General features: G+C 40.6%; 1 protein-coding gene across 6 annotated transcripts in view; it reads right to left on the bottom strand.

Moving 5' to 3' along the window:
- The window catches only part of dipk1c (divergent protein kinase domain 1C), a 55,882-nt gene that overhangs the window by 14,671 nt on the left and 23,308 nt on the right, over positions 1–17,903 (bottom strand). For 5 of the 6 annotated variants that reach the window (XM_079260201.1, XM_079260202.1, XM_079260206.1 and 2 more), the window contains 4 exons: positions 3,449–3,652; positions 3,318–3,374; positions 3,064–3,251; positions 303–600 (listed from right to left, as the gene is read on the bottom strand). In XM_079260201.1, the coding sequence (XP_079116327.1) occupies positions 303–600; positions 3,064–3,251; positions 3,318–3,374; positions 3,449–3,652 (747 nt within the window). The remainder of the gene's footprint in view (positions 1–302; positions 601–3,063; positions 3,252–3,317; positions 3,375–3,448; positions 3,653–17,903) is intronic. The other variant, XM_079260205.1, reaches the window with a different exon arrangement.

Genomic DNA, 17,903 nt, shown 5'->3' with positions numbered 1-17,903 from the left:
GTCCTCAAGGTGCCGCTTTGCAGGTTTTTGACGTATTCCTGCTCCAACACACCTGGCTTCCATAAATGGATCCAACAGCCAATAAAGTTCTACACAATGACTGATTTGTTTAAGTCAGGTGTTTTGAAGCAGGGATAAATAAAAGACCTGCAGGATTGCGGCCCTTGAGGACCAGAGCTGGAAACCCCTGGATTAGAGGATGGACTGTCAGAGGGAATGTCCTCATGAAGACAGAAACATAAGTGTGTGTTTGCAGAATGATGCTCTTTGCAGATGAATCACGTCTGAAAAGCATCTTTTACCGTCAGGTCCTTCCTGATGGCGAAGTTCTCTGGTTTGATGTCACAGAGGTGCAGTTTGTGGGTGAAGTCGTTATCAAAGTGCCACACCATGTCCAGGAAGCTCAGCGCGATGCGGTGCACCATCTCCCTGGCGCTCCACCTGCCTCGGTTCTGATCCTGCAGCCCGGAAACCTCCACCTCATCCAGGGAGAAGATGTTCTGGTCCCAGGCGTGTCCAGCTGACAGGTACTCCACAGCATAGAAATGGCCGCAGGAGCCAAGAACCTTGGCCACGTGGCTGCTGAGGTCCTGCAGGACTCTGGAGAGCAGAAGATGTGAAATATGATCAATTTCTCTCTTCATCAGGGAGACATTTGTAAACCTAGAGAAGAAAATGTTGGATTGCTATGGTTTAAAATTGTTGTTATTGCTCATCACTGGGGTGGAATATAAGCTTATGCTTATACCGACTCCTTTTGAATGTTTTATCTTTTAGTTCTATGTTTTTTTTTCTTCTTGTTTTTGTTTTTAGATTTCATTATGTTCAAATAGCCTTTTTCAATCAATCAAAAAGATGTTCTTCGGCTTACAAATGGAATTTAAATGGTGCATATTTTATTCTACAGTCATTTAGCGGACGTTTTTCTCCAAAGTGACTTACATCTGAGAGTGAGGGCAACACAAGCAAGAAATCAGACAGCAGGGGACATCGTGGATCAGTGCTGGTCAGGCTGCTGTGAGTCCAGTCCTGCACAATGCTGCCATGTTGGGCTACAGGCAGTCTCATCAATTTTTTCTTTTTTACATCCCCCCTCCCTACAATAGTCCCTTTGTTAAAACACGAGAAACTATTTATCCCATGATATCGTCTTGAACGCAGCTTATTCAGCACTGAATTGTCGCAAAGAGCTGGATGAATCTGACCAGTAGAAGAGCTAAAGTGTGAAAAGCTGAGTCTTAGCTTGCTCTTAAAGCAGATAAGGACTCTGCAGATCAGACAGAGTTTTGCAGGCTGATACATCACCGTGGAACAACAGAGGAAAAGAGTCTGGCTAGAGATTCAACCCCACGTAGCGTTGGTAACGCTAGGCATCCTTCACTGGTGGAGCGTAACTGTCAAGAGGGAGCGTAGCTCTGGATTATACTTCAACTTCAACTTCAACTTTGTTTTATTCATATAGCATCAAATCATGGCTATGCCATCTCAAGACGCTTTTCAGACAGGAAAAAAAAACATAATGAAAGCCAGTTCATAATAGTCTATATAAGGAAACCAACAGATTGAGTTGGGTCCAACTCAATCTCCCATCCTCAGCAAGCACACTGGCGACAGTGGGAAGGAAAAAACTCCCTTTTAACAGGAAGGGAACCTCCGGCAGAACCAATAAAGTCTGTATTTATTGAACGCATGCAGACCAGATGTAAACACATTAATACATTAATACTGTTGATAAATCTCACATATTCTGAAACATCCGTATGAAATCACATGGAAAGTGTCTGAAATCCTCTCTGGTGTCACGGAGACTGACCTGGAGACAGCAACACTGCATATTATTTAACAGCAAACTCTATTAAACCCTACAGAAGTCCTCGTGCTATAACGTGATATATATTATAGAAACAACATCAAATACAACGTTATGCAGATGTTGTTGCAACTTAGACATTTTGGCGCGAAATACATTTTATGGAAATGATTTTTGTCAAGCAGAAATATTTTGGTTCTTTTTGTCCAAGATGATTTGTTCTACCTTCGTTCCAGCTGGAATGCCTGGGCGCGGTGCATGCACGAGTCTGGGTGTGTGCGTTGCCTAGGTTACGCCTTCAGCCTTGCTGTCTTCTGAAAACTAAAATGTAAGCGATGAAGGCTCTTTGCACTGCTGAGACTGGGAGAATTAAGCTGCAACGTCAACAATATCAGTGTCCTCCAAGCTTCAGCCTCAAAGTCTCTCCTGTGAACAATAATTCAACCCCATTTGGTAAATTAGACACTTTTCTGTGTGCAGTTTCCTCAACGAAAGAGGAATACAGTTTATATTCCACATTCACGCCACAGTACGTATCACATTTCAACGTAATGCTGGAAGAAAAAGAAAGGAGCGCGATAATGACTCGGCCTTGATCTCAGAAATAAAGAAAAAGGTTTGATGTCAGTCTTTGTAAAAAAAAAAAAAGAAGAGGCATCTGCAGGCGGAGGAGGACAGAGCTGAACCTCAATGTCGTCACAGAAGCAGATTTTCCTGTTTTCTACTCGCTTTATGGTTGTTCAGGAGAACCGAACACATGTTGATTGATTGATTGAATAATATTTCTTTATTTTGGACAAAATAATAATAGAAAGAAGAAGAATGACACAATTTAATGAACAGTTAGACAGCAGTAACATTTTTTTTCAATAATTTAACCCCATTTAGTATATCAGTTACAGAAAAGACAGCATCCGACAGAAAGGATCAGATATGACGCTGGTGTAAACCTGCAACACGCGTCCCAAATCAGGGCAGAGATCTAACAGGATCCCATAGAGAAGCAAAATCTGATCAGAAGTAACTTTATTGATCTGCTTTTTTTTTTTTGTTTTGTTTTTTTTTTTACCTTAGTACCATTTTAAACATAACTTGTAGATGAAAAATTATTTTTAGGTAACTAGATGTAGACTTCTGATAACTAGATGTAGACTTCTGATAACTAGATGTAGACTTCTGATAACTAGATTGTGTGTAATGTGCTATATAAATAAAATTTGAATTGAATTTAAATGAATTGATGCAGGATCTACCTGAGGAAGGTGTACTCCTCCTGCTGCAGGAGCGCCCACAGGGAGGACAGCTCTGCTCTGTCAAAGTAACTCTTGTCACTGATTTTCAGCTTTTCCCCCCAAAGTTTAGCCAGAGAGCCGTTGCTTCCTCCTCCTCCTTCCCCTCGCTCACCCTCCTCTTCCTCCGCCAGCCCCAGGGAGTTTCGTACCTACGTTCAGAGGAAGCCATTACTGGTGGGTTTGATGGACGGTAAAGTGAGTGTGGGATGACGTACCTCCAGAGTGGCATAAAAAACCACATCCAGAGCAGACAGATCCTCTGCCGTGTCCTGCTGAGTGGAGAAAGTCGGTAAATCATTTTCAACTTCTAACTCGTTCAGGGATGGAAAAGAAGCACAGATGTCACCTGGTAGTCCAGTATTCCCAGTGGCTCGTAGGAGGAAAAGTTCTCCAGTTTGGACTTGAGGATGACTGGTTTTCCTCTCCAGCGCGCCTCGATCACCTTCTTCCCGTTCTCGTAGTACAGACAACGCTTGTATTCCACCAGGCCAAGCACGCACAGGTCCTGGCACATGTCCCCCGTTACCGAGCCTTCGCCGAACTCCAGACACTGAGGAAGAAGAGGAGGAAGAGGAAGATCAGTCTTTATTTTATCATTCATCCTGCTGTAACTCTAGTCAATGGAAGAATTTTATATTTCTAGCTATAATAAGAATGAGGAGAAGAAGAAGAAGAAGAATAGGAAGAAGAAGAATATCAAGAAGAAAACAAAGAATATGAAGAAGAAGAAAACAGAATATTAAGAAGAATACGATGAATATCAAGAAGAAAACGAAGAATATAAATATGAAGAATATGAAGAATAAAAAGAATGTGAAGAAGAAGAAGAAAATGAAGTGAATAAAGAAGAAAGAATATGAAGAAGAAAATGAAAAATATGAAGAAGAAGAACATGAAGATAGGAAGAAGAAGAAAACAAAGAAGAAGAGGAAGAAGAAAACAAAGAATACAAAGAAGAATATGAAGAATATTAAGAAGAAAACAAAGAAGAAGAGGAAGAAGAAAACAAAGAATACAAAGAAGAATATGAAGAATATTAAGAAGAAAACAAAGTATATAAAGATGAATACAAAGAATATGAAAAAAAAGAATATGAAGAAGAAAAAAAGAAGAAAACGAAGAATATGAAGAAGAAAAAGAAGAAGGTTTCTTTACTAACTGTTACAATAAGATAAATAATAATCAGATAAACAACAAAACAAGATATTAAACCATCTTTTTGTCACTGAATGAGAACTTTCTCCTCCACCTCTACGTTTTCCAGTCGCCCCGTCTTTTCTCGGCTGTTTTTCTTTCCTTAAATCAACAAAAACCTTGAGATGATCTTCCATCTGAGTGAGCGCAGTAATAAGCTACACACACAGCGTGACTGAACATGACTGAATAAATCAGTGTCCAGGGGTGTGAAGGACGAAGTGAGGATCGCTGAGGATCAGCCGAGGATCAGCGAGGATCAGCGGATTACTCGGCTAATCCTCATTTTGCCTGCTTTCCAACACAAACATCCGTCAGCAGGAGCTCAGAGAGTAAAGCAGCAGCTCACACCTGCTCCACAAACCACCTGCTGTACAAGATATGTTTGCCTAAATAGCAGAAAAACACGTCATAATCGAGCTGTTTTTACAGTAGTCTGTCTGTAAATCATGTCCTGCTATCTGATTTTACTTTACAGATGATACCTGACCTGAGAACATGACTTCAACCAGCATGTAGAACTAAAAGTTGGTTCTTATTAACAGTTAACGAATAAGCTTGTTATTGTGGCATTTATGAAGGTTTTTGTAACCGTACCTCAGAACAAATCCTATGAACACTCGGGAGGGATCTCATTTACATTTAAGCATTGAAACTGAATAAAATCACTGTTTATGTTGTCTTCTGTTGTTTAGTTTATCAACCGTTTGACACCTTTATATATTATTTAGGCCTCAGCTCAAAAGGCGCAAACCCATAATGACATCAGTTTATCAGAATTTCTTATAGAATATAAAATAGAAACAGGAAGATTTGTTCAAGTTTGTAAAAATCTGTGCACATTACCAATTAGGGCTGTGACGATATGCTTCTGTCCCGATTCGATTCGACTCCGATTTTTTGGGTGCTGATTCGATTTAAATTGCTATTCTCACAATTCTTCAATATTGATGATTTTTGTAATTAAAAACAATTTTTTTTTTTTTTTTTTTTTTTTTTTTATAAAACTTCTTTTTGCTAGTATTATTTCTTGATTTCAGTCAGGAAAAAAACAACACAGTAGCCAGATCATCATTCTGCTTCTATAATGTCCAAGAAGACTAGTAAAAAGATCAATAAAACCAATGAAAATGACAAAAATTTTATAGTGGATTAATTTTATTTATTTGAAAAAAAAAATTGATTTTTCAACAAAAAAATCAATTTTAAAATTGTAAAGAAAAAAATCCAGATTTCTGATTTTTCGATTCGATTTCCCCACCCCTTTTACCACTAGTCTCCAAACCTTTGACTGGTAGTGTGGAAAGAATAAAGGAAGGCGACACATGAACAATGAAAAAAGTTCCAGGAAGAAAGAAAAAAAAACACTTTCAGAACGTTGTAATGATGTAGCTCTAAACCTAACAGAGATCGTCACCTCCAGATCTCAGGCCAGTCTCCTGCAGGTTTTAGGTGCTTCCCTGCTACAACACGCTTGATTTAAATGAAAGGGCTCTCCAACAGTTTGATGTCCTGCTCTGCAACAGCATCTTGATGACCCAGTAATTGGAGTGAAGTCTGTTGCAGCCAGGAAACATCTAAAACCTGCAGGACACCAGTCCAAGATGTCTGGAGTTGGTGATCCGTCTGATCATGAATACAAAATGTAAACATTGTCGTAGTTTTATAGTCGTAGAGATTATGTTTATGTCCCAACCTTCAGACAAACAGGAGATTTTATTCCAACAGCTTCACCATCGAGCTAGCCGGGATGCTGGATGTGTTTTTGCAATTTGCTTTATAAGATTTTGGACTACTTCAGATCAATTTTTCTCAAATTCCTCATCATTCCAGGTCTGCAGGATAATTCTGACCTGATGTCTACCCCACAACTTCACAATAAAACATGGTGCAACGTTCCCCCCTCACACACCACAGCTTGCTGTTGGAATCCAGTTAAAATATCACAACTTTACCTCCAAATAAAATGTTGTTTGTAAAGAATAGAGGGTTTTAAGATGTAACAACATCAAAATAAAAAAATGTAGTTTTAATGAAGGTCAAAAGGGCTTTTCTGGCCATGAAGGTAATAATAGGCGAGTTTATTTATACAGCACCTTTCATGTACAAGACAATGCTTTACATGAAACATTAAAAGCATTACAGATGGTGTAAAAAAAAAAAAAAAAACATAAAAGACAACACAAACAGCAAAATCAGAATAAAATCATAAATTGTATTAAAATAATTAAAAGCAAAATTAAAGGGACTATCTGATACTACGTTAAAGTTTAAATCAGTCAAATCAATTTCATTGCTAATCTTTGAGATAAGACCTTCACAACTATCAAAGCCCCTAATATTTATAATGTAGAAAAATATTTATTTGACTTTTCTTCAAAAATAATTAATAATTCAAACAATCAAACTGGCATTTAAAGGGTTTAAATCTTTTAAATGATTGAATATTCACAAGTTTTAAGGTCTGAATTTGTTTTTAAATTATGTTTGATAATTATAATTATTTAAAAAATATATTTTATGAAAAACAAGCTCAAAATAAAATATTGAAATGTGATCATTTTAAAGCAGATTTTGTGAAAAGACATTTTTGACTACAAATGACATCACAGGGTGTAAAACATACCACCAAAAAAGCAAGAAGACTAGAAAACATACTGGATTTAATAAATGTAACCAAAAAAAGAAAAGTTCTTGCAAAATAATCCATAAAAAAGTTGAGAAAATGATCCAAAAATGCCCAAAGAGGGTTTGAGAAGATACTGATGGATGAGGCTTCATGTGGTCTCACTGATACTCAGAGCTACGTGATGTTTGGTGAATAAAATATTCTTGTCTTAGATTTTACACACAAATTTTACACACTTTGTCCAGAAGCAGGACTATGAGCCGAAAGTAAACGCTTCAGTTTCCGACCAGATGAGGCTGGAAGTAACCCGAGTTGCTGTGAAGGAGGCAGGAAGTGCAGCAGACACGGCGACAGGTGAGTGCAGAGCAGATAACACAGCCAGGTATGCAGACAGGGTTAATTGGCCTGAGAAAAAAGACGTTGATAACAGTCGCTGACAGCCAAGCGATGATGAAGGCTCCTTCATCTTGTCAACATCACACAGTCGACCTGTTGAAGGGTGGAGTTTAGATAATGTGTTTCTTTGGCTCTTCATCAGTTTCCTGCAGATGGTCCATAAATCCTCACGATGTGAAAGTGCTGCGTATCTCACTCTGACGCTTTCTGCCGGCTGGATCCCATCTGATAAAGTCCAGAATCAGCTGGTTTCACATGAACTGTGGGAAAGGAACTCCGGCTTTCCTTCCTTCAGACAGAACAACAACTCCAGACTACTGACGTCTCTCTTTGTGAATATGGAGCTGCTGGCAGCAGCTGCAGGTCTGCACAGCTCAGCCTGGTGTTTAGATTTCTGATGGAGGAGGAGACGGAGAGGTCTGTTTCATGCAAACATGAGGAATAAATGCAGCCTTGATATCTGTGATCTGATCTTTGTTTCAGCAGGCGGCTGGTGTTGGTTTTATTTCCCACAGTGGGACTTTCTGCTTCATCACTATTGCAGTAAAACTCAACCATCTCCTGTTTAGTTGGTTAAACTTTTAACAGTTCAGAGCTGCGAAAATGTTCTTAAAATCTGTAAAATATGCAATAAACTTTTATGGAATTTAATTCCTTTCAATATTCATCAGATATGTACATAATTATGACATTTAGTTAATTGAGAGATTAAGTTTTTTAAAAAAGAAAAAAAAAAAGCTTTTTTTTTTTTTCCCAAGAGATTTAAATATTAATTGAGATTAAATTTATATTAAATTGAATTAGTCCTTCAAGAGTTGTAATATTACTTGTGGAATAAATAGCAAAAAGTTTTTCTTTTCTCTTTCATTTATGATTCATTTTACAGCCCGATTATGAAAGAAATTACTCCAAAGTTGGAGTATTTTTTACTTTCAGCTGCTGTAGATACGTTTTTAACTGCGATTTCTTTTCTTTTCTTTTTTTAACTAGTTAATTACAAAAGCAACATTATATTAATTTTGTTTTACAGATACAAAACTTTTTTTTAATATAAGACTCCTAAGACTTCACATCTTCATTTCTTTACTGCTGAATGACTGTCATGATATGACGTTTTATGATGTGTTTTGTGTTGTTTCTGTAGTTCTAGTTTTCTGTTTTATTTTGTATTTTCCCTGTTCGGTCCCCGTGCCTTGTTTCCTGTGTAGCTTTTGTTCCTGCCTGCCGTCTTGTCTTGTGTTTAGCCTTTGTTCCTGTTCATTGGACTCACCTGGACTTATTAGTTCATTTTTGTATAGCTTATTTTTGTAACGTGTTTTTATTGACCAGTATGATAAAATGCTCTGTATTTCCTTTAGTTTCCTTGTTTGTTTAATGTTTTTTTTAAAATTATTTTTAATGAGTTTATTGTCCATTCAAGTGTTAATAACCAACTTCCTTATGAAATCTATTTATTATTTCAGATTCTTAAAATTGTTCTGCTTTTAGGTTGTTTTAGAGGTATTACAGTGTTTTAATGAAGAGGCAGGAGGATGCAGGTACATCCTCACCTGCAGTCATGTCAGCTTCATACTTTATCTCAGAGGGTGGTGTGTGTTGATGGACTCAACAGGTATGGGAGGGGAAGTGTTGACAGTCAAAGGAGATTCTGCACTTATTGTTCCTCCTCCTCTTCTGTTGGGTTCCTGCAGTCTTTCATCACAGTGAATTAAAACTATGCAAGTGTTTATTTTTTCCCCAGTCAGTAAAAAGCTTCTTTTACTGATGGATGAAGCTGCTTCTGTTTTCACAATGCTGTGAAGTGTGTGTGCTTACACCAAGCAGCAGCCTCCGGCGGTACAAAGTGAAGCCTATGTGGAAGTGCATAAAACTGCAGTTCCCCCTTCATCCACTAGGGGCTGCAAAACAGGGCAAATCCCCATAGACTCCCATGTTAAAAAGACCAACTTCACAGCAGAAATAAACATGTTTACAGCCTGGTTCAAAAATCCGTTTTAGGTTTAATAGTTCAGGTTTACATTCATGACACCTGTGGGGGGAGTGAATTTTTTTCTAACTCGCCCGTTTAAAAGTAATTTAATCTCGAAGTTCGGCATATTTAGGGGCGTGTCCTTTTGATTTACAGGTACCAATCTCCAGCTTCAAGTCAGAAGAACGTAGAACAACCGCGGTTTTTAGCCGGTTGACAACGTGACTTAGCTTTAGTGAACTCATTCTGGTGGCAAACCTCCTTTCCGCTGGTCATGTGACTCCCGGCTGTTACCACAGCAACCACCATGTCGTTCCAAATCCAATCTAAACTCATGTGAAAATATTTTATTTTCTTATATTGTGTTTCATTCTTTCTTTGTTGCATATTTATTCAACAAATAATAATAATTTTTTGCGATTGAATGATCATTTGATGCTTTCTGGTCTATATTGCACCGTCTAGTGACCATAAGTGCTCACTACTTTACAACATGCATTGTGGGTCATTTTGAGTTCACTACTTTTTTTTTCTCTGGACACCGCTGGAAAATGGCGTGAGCACCATATAGGACACTGTGTAGGGAACAGTGGACATTTGGACACAGTCGTCTTTCACGGCGTTCCATATAAGCTAAATTTTTATTCTAAATGATACATTTTATTGTTTAAATGGTCTTGGCTTTGTAGCAGTCAGAACTCAGCAGAAACCCTAAAACAAAGTGATCAGTCTGATGTTCAACAGGCTGAAGAAGCTCTACGGAAGCCTGGTTGGACCCTCAGCCTTACAAATCAACTCCTCTTAACTAATATATAATATTAAACCGTTAAAACGTCCAACTTCCTGCTTCATGAACCTTGGTTGTGCAACAAAGCTTTAACATCCTGTTTGGCTTCAGCTTGTGTTGTGTGTGGTTGTGTTTCCAGCTCTCCGTCCATCTGGACCGACGCCCACCATCTCTGAGCTGAGGACTTCTCCCAGCAGACTCGGACGTCTGCGGTCTTCATTCCAGCTGCCATGAGCTCCGAAGCCTCCCTGGATCCACCGTAATTCCCTGGATTTCCCTGTTTTTGCATCACATCTTTCTGCAGCTGCTTCCTCCCAGCTGAGCTCTGCAGCGTGTAAACTTTCCCACCGCTGGGTTCAGAGCGAACACATGAAGGGTCACTTTGTCTTATCCAGTGCAGGACTACACTGCAAAGACTCAGCCTTAAAAAACAAGAAAAAAAAATATACAAAAATGAGGTAAATGTTGCTTAAAATAAGATAAATTATCTGCCAACAGAAAAAGAAAATTTGGCTTGTCAAGACTTCCCAAAACAAGTAAAAATACTCTTAGAACAAGAGGAATTCTCTGGCATAAAACCTAAGAATTATCTTACCTTTAAAAAAATAATATGTGTACTCAATTTAAGATTTTTAATCTTACTTAGATTTCAGTTTTTGCAGTGTATCATCCATCTATTTTCTGCTGCTTATCCAGGAACGGTCACACACTTCCCAGCTTCCCTGTTCCTCCGCCCATTCCTCCACCAGTTCTTCATTCTTCGTTCCTCCTCCATCCTCTCTTCACGGGGAACTGTTAACCCGAGGATCAGCTGTTTTGTGGCCACTGAGATCAATGTCAGGTCTCAAACTGGTTTGGGTGAAGTGTGACGGTATTTATACCTGCATCTCCAGATCAGCTGCCAGCACCCAGTCTCAGGCTATGGAAACCAACCAGCGGAGGTGTTCTACGCTGGTTTCACTGGTCTTTCTCCTTCCTTTACAGAGTAGATGGTCTTGACTGCAGCTCGGGTTTGTCCCTGCACTGCTGGTTCGCTCTTCTCCGACTGACACTCGACTTCCTCTGCCTCTTCCTCCCTCTGGCAGATATTTATTTATTTGTTAATGAGAATTATTAAACACTTTTGTCGCTTTCTGACTGAGTTTTGGTACAAACATCAGTAAGGAGATGACTGTGCCGCTGGAAGGGACCAGCTACTTTCCTGACTATCAGAGATGGCGTGTCGTTCCGAGAGGACCTCTGAGAGTTCGCTGGAGGACTCTGATGCTCTCTGATGTGGCTTGTGGAGTTTGCTGCTCCTGATGTGCAGCTGTTGTTGATGCTGAGTTTTTCCTGCGGCCGCCTCGAGGTCAAGCTGTCGATGGGAACAAATGAGCTCCAGAATTCTGTAAATTTCGGTGGGATTTCCTGCTGGGCTGCAGCAGAACCCGCAGAAGGAAGCGAAGCTAAATGTCGCCGCGCTGCATTTCAACATGGCGCTGCATTTTAAATGCTTTTGGTTTTTATTCAGAAGGAACTTTAAACATGAGAAAAGTGGCTGTTTTTCTGGAATATTTCTACTGTTTTATACCATTTCTCCACACTTTCATTCAATCTTTTATTTTCATTAACATTTTCTTCTTCATTTGGCTTTTCAACGTTCTTCTCTTCTGTGTTTCTGATCTTCATCTTTTGTTCCTTTCATCTCAGTCTTCACTTCTTTTCATTTCTTCCTTCTACTCCTCCTTTCTTTTTTTTAAGCCCCCATCTCTTTAACCCAATTCTTCCTCCGTTAAGTGTCCTCTTTCGTTTCTGACACCTCGGTGTCTCCAGCTGTTATTCTTCTGGATGTTTCCTGCAGTAATCTGTGCACGTGGTACTTTACAAGTCATTGGTACCTCCTCTGCAGTAAAGAAGTGAGTTTTTCATGTGAACTGAGAGAAAACTGAGACGTCTCAGATGGTCTCGCTCCTAAAGAAAGGCAGGCTTTGTTGTTCCTCTCTCAGTATTACATTCCATAAAGCCGAACACACGAGGAACGTTAAAACTACTTAATGACATTCCTGTGTGCTGACTGAGTCTTTGACCAGCCAAGCAGATCATCCAGAAACCACTGAAGACCTTCTGTCTGAACTCGTGAAGGTTTCCTGAAGTGTTTTGCTGGAAACTATTAGAGCAGATTTGAAATGATTTCCCAGTCGTGTAGTTGCTGTTTACTGCATCAGGAATAACTAAAAGCAGCTACTTGATGGAGAGCGGCTCCAGCTGTGAGCAGTTCGGAGTTTCTTACAGGCTGATTTTCGGTGAAACAATAAAAGCAACATTACTGTTGCATGTTAGGAAATTTTAGAACCAAACATTGGGCCAATGACCTTTAAAATATCACACTGGTGGAAAATAATCCAGGTAATATAAATAATACAGGTTTTATGTCTCAACACAAGAAGGTTAAAAAGTGTTCGGCGTTTGTAGCCGTTGCATGGCACGACTACAAATCAGAGAGAGCCTCCATGACTGATGAGGTAGAAGCTGAAGTTTTACGGATTCTTGTTGAGGTCCGCCATCACATGACGACGTTCACCAGGCTGCTTCTTTGAACCTTTGTAAAGCAGAATTAACAGCAAGATGTGTGTCAATTCAAGCAAAATCTCCTGACTCTTCATACCTGATGCTTCACCTGTCATGTACTGCTTTAAAAATAACCATCAGAACCATGGGTGTAGTTCAGGGTATACGCAGCTATACGGAGTATATCCACTATGCTTACACCAGTAAGCAATGAGAGTACATGCTCCTAAACCCCCTGTGAAGCTGCTTTTACACAGTGGGTTCAGACCAAACACATTTTGAGCATCAAGAGCGACGGGTTTCCATGTAAAGTGTCATGGTTTGCTGTTTGAGTTTGTGCAGGTTGCCATGGGGAACTCGGGGCGGAGTCTGGAGCTTCATTAGCTACCACCTGCAGCACATCTTCCTGGTTGATTAGCCTGCTATGACAGCCTGCTATTTAAGGACAAGCTGGAGCTCCAGTCTTCTCTCTTTACTGCGTGCACGTCAAGACCATTATGGACGTCTTCCAGGGTCGGGATCCTTTTCCTCAGCCAAACTTCACCAGCTGCTTATGCCTGCCTGCTCGCCCTGCCTTAAACCAAGACCAACCACCACAACCAGAGACCACGCCTCAGCAACCTCCTATACCGTCAGAATTCCTAATACCCTGGACCAGACCAACAGGATCTGAGTTACTAAATAAATACTTCATTCACCTCTCCATCTGTGTGTTCTGCTTTTCAGTCCACCCCTCCAACCTGGTCTCTGACCATGACATAAAGTCTATTTGGAGGCGCGGCAAGGGCGCGTCGATCTTTCTCGCGTCGCGTTTTGAGCGGAACGCGCGTCAAAAGCCAGAGATGGACGGTGTGTTCAGACCAAACGCCCCACGTCAAATGGCAAAAGTTCTGATTTTCCATCTCTGGGTTTTGACGCGTGGAATGCGCGGAATGTGCAGAACGCGCATCAACCTTAAAAAATCTTCTTAAATTTTCGACACGAGATAGCTTGACGCCCCCTTGACGCGCCTCCACATAGACTTTAAATGTAAACCTGCCGCTCTTGAAGCTCAAAACGCGTCTGGTCTGAACACACCGTTAGAATGACAAAAATCTCCAGAGCATCTACGTTGCCCAGCAGCTCAGCGAAGGTTACCGATGCTACACTGGTGCAGTTAGCCATCAGTTTGTGTTAACTTTAGCCTGAACATAGACATAATAACGATATATGTATATATGTCTATGAGCCTGTCTCTTACTGGTCAGCGTACCAGTACTGGTTTAGACATTTCATAACTCTTCTTCCCTGAAACCGCAGAGCTTAAATTATGTGACAATGAGCAAATATACTGATGGGTTTTTGGGATAAACTATACAGTTTTAAATGTAACTTTTTCAGAAAAAGCATTTTTCTGGGCTACTTTTTCTGGGTTTTTTTTTTTTTTTTTTTTTTAAAGGATTAAAAATTGAAAAAATTACCTACTTCTTAAAGGACCACTACACCACTGATCAGAACTACCATCATATTTGTTGGAGAAATGCAACACTGTCATTGTGTTGGCTTGTTTTCATCCATTCACACTCCAAAAACTGTGTCTCCCAGCTGCCTAGTTTAGCTGATCCTATAGTTAGGGGTAGTCTAGTCATCCATTACTTATGCAGCCATGGGGACGTCACCCAGTGCGCTGTAGTACCCTGCTCCTTTTCCCTGATGTTTAAATACATGACAGTACTGCCATCTCAAACTTATTCCTCCTCTTTCTGCAGGTTTTCCTGAATAAAGCTGCTGTACATGTTGGTCTGTCTTTCCTGTCGTCTCCACCCCAACCAGTCGAGGCAGATGGCTGCCCTCCCTGAGCCGGGTTCTGCCGGAGGTTTTCTTCCTGTTAAAGGGGAGTTTTTTCCTTCCCACTGTCGCCGCGTGCAGCTCAGGATGGGGGATTGGATCCAAGTCACGACTCGATGCAATCAGTTGGTTTCTATTATAGGATATGTATGAATTGGCTTGAACTTTCTCAGGTAACACAGAAAAATGAAAGACATCCCATAGCTCAACATTAAAGACGCTACAGAACGTTAGCGCCTGACTCAGCGACGTGCCGCTTATCAACGTCTAGTTCAGCATCCATCCTGCCGGTTCTGTCAGATCTCTCCAGCCAGGCTTATCTTGACTTGCCTCATCTCTTTCTCTGTCTGTCTCGCTTTCTTTTCCTTTTTTACTCTGATAAAATCTTCATGCAGTTCTTTGCTGAATCAGCCGAGGTGAGCGTTTAAAACGGCCGACATCCCAGCAGAAAGTGCAGTTTTTCAGCGTTGGGATGCTGCTGGGCAGCGATGGCTCTGGAAATACACATTACAGGCTTCACTGTGCCATCAAACGAGTCCGGTGTGAACTTTTATCTTAACTCTGAAAATATTTAGACAAAGTCTCACGTACAACACGAGTTATTTTGGCCAGACCAGCTCTTTATTCACCAGAAGGAAACAAGCTGCAACATTTATGTGACTGAATAATGACTGTTTTATCTACAAGCAGAGCAAATCACTGTTAACCAAGTTTGACAAACACAATTCCTACAACAGAAGTTTTTTTCTGTAATGCAATTAAAACTTTAACATGTCAGATGTAGTTTGAAGCTTTTTGTAAAAGTGTGAAATTATTAAATAGAAGCGGATCAGAGTCGTGTTTCCATCATGTTTAATCTGCTTCCTGTTAATGAGACTATTTAAAGGTTTTTGACCCTGGTCATTTGGCATCTCTTTGTGGTTTTTATGTTTTGTGGTTTTTTTATGGCTGCTTAGCTGCTCCGGCCCTGACATGCCTGCAGCTTTTCATCCGATCGATCCCTGAACAATTAAACCGAATCTCTCTCTCTCTATTCCCCTCATCTCTGTACTTTGTTCCACTTGGAAATGCTTCATCTTCTGGAAAGTCTCTGAATGCTGACGTTGACGTTCAGTAACAAGGAGAAAACTGCGTCTGAATCAAACAATCAGATGAAGAAATAAACGTCAGTGCCTGAACAACGGCAGCGAGTGATTAATCAGTGCTGACAGCAGGTCAGAGGTCAGCAGCAGTAATGTACAGTAACCCCGCAGGACCGCAGAGTAAATCAACACCTCATAAAAGCTGCTGTTGTGCTGAGCAGAACAATAGTATGATTTTTACAGCATGTGGGACGAACGAGCTGTGGGCTCAATGGCTCTTATTCACCACTACATGTATATGAACTGCATCACACACACACACATGCACACACGCACGCTTGCACTGTGGGTGGACTGGCTGACCTCAGGTCAGTTCACTGGAAGTGTAGGCCGGTCTCACAGAGGCTGAGTCCACAGCCGCAGGCGACACGGCTGATCACACAGAAACTCTGCAGCAGCGGTTCAGGTGAATGACTTCTGCAGGTGAAGCAGGTAAAGTCCAGACCGATGTGTTCAGGCTGGAGGACGAGTCAGAAACGTATCCATAACTGCGTCCTGAAGGCTTTAAATGAGCTGTTTTAATGCGACAGGAGTCCAGGGAGAGGAAACACCGGGGCTGGCGACATAAGTTTTAGTCTATTTATACTAACAGACATTTACAGGAGTCGTTCAGGGAGCTCAGTGTCATTAGAAAACATGTTGAAGGTATGTTTAACCAGAATTTCAAGTTACTGCTTATTTTTTGGTAATTCTGAGATAACATATCCTGAAGGTCAGCATCTATGTTACATGAGGATCATCAAAATATCAATGCGGTTATAAAAACGACATTCCAAACAAGCGATTATGATGATCATTTAGTCCAAAAGCAGGATTCAAGAAGTCTTTCAGGGACACAGATCTTCAGGGAATCTCCAGTTTGACAGTAAATCACCAAACAGATTAAAAAACATGTTTCTCATGGAAAGATTGGAAGCAGATTTTATATTTCTTCCTCTACAGTTAGAATATCATCAAAGCATCTAAGAAATCTGGAGGAACTTCTTTATGTAAATTCAGAACCATCATTCATCCCCAACTGTTAGGAAAACCTCGTCCAGCTCTACGAACCAGTTACATTTCCAGACTTTACCGAGCAGAAAAGAAGCTGCATGTTAATCTGGGATGGAAGGGGACGAGTCGGACATGATGTTGACAGGATGGACCATGGCATGGTGGGAATCTGGACTGTGTTCAGGCCGATCACCCTTCCTAACAGCAGCAGCAGCATCCAGACTGTTGCCAGCAGGCAAAGGTTGGATCAGAGTTCTGCAACATTAATGCCGAAAAGCTCGTTGGGATTTTACAGCAACGTGCTGCCTTCAAGGCCACATCTTTTCCAGGAATGTCCATGTATTTCTCAACAGGACGATGAAGAGTCACGTTCTGTACGCATTACAGGAAGAAGAGGAGGGTTCGGCCTGTAGTCCTTCTTGTCTTCTTATCTTCTAGAGAATTTAGATAAAAGACCCCATATTGATGAAGACATGAAGTCTGCAGGAGGAACGAAATAACTTTTCCTCACCTTCATGCTAGAATGTCTTAGAAGCGTTGGGAGAAGAAATGGGGACATTATGAAGTTATGAAAGATTTAATGAAGCATGTTTTGGGTAATGCTTGGGTTGGTTGGCGAGACATAAGAGGAAACATCCTCAGCTCATTCCATCTGATGAAGAAATCAAATTAAAATCATAATTCTTATCAGCGTTTTCCACACGGTCCAAGCTTCACATTTAAAATGCGTGACAATAAACGCTGCATCTGGCAATCTTTGCACATGATCTTGTTCATGTGTTTGATTTATCGTCATTTTAAATGTTGTGCTTTCATGCTACATTCACACACGTCATGCTGCTGTGGGCAGGTTTGATGCCGCTGACAGGGACAAGCAGCCATCCATTATCCAGGCTCTGACACGGCCACAGAGACCAACAAAACGCCTGCAGTCAGTCAGAGTCGGGCTGCTTTTCCACAACTTGATGCCAGACACTCAACACCCTGGAAGAGAATCCAATAAAACCAACAAACCTGCAGGTGAAAAACTCCAGCAGCAAAACACTCGTAAAACACACAAATCACATCATTTAAACATCAGTTTCCACCTGTCTCTGCAAGCAGGAGCAGAAAAGTGTCTCCCCGCAAAGAAAACAAGAACTTTATTACGTTTAAATTATTAAACAATGAATCAGCAGGTATGCTGGTTTCTTTTTATGAACACAACAATGAGAATTTAACCATTTTAGGCAAAGAGACGCCAGTAAAACAGGAGAGAAACACAATGTTCAGATTGTCTTCATTTCACTGCTCTACAAACCGCGGATAATTTGGATC

The sequence above is a fragment of the Telmatherina bonti genome (genome assembly GCF_933228915.1).
Source record: "Telmatherina bonti genome assembly, chromosome: 20".
NCBI lineage: Eukaryota > Metazoa > Chordata > Actinopteri > Atheriniformes > Telmatherinidae > Telmatherina > Telmatherina bonti.
The sequence above is the reverse complement of the archived record's forward strand: the minus strand, read 5'-3'. Positions and strand labels throughout refer to the sequence as shown.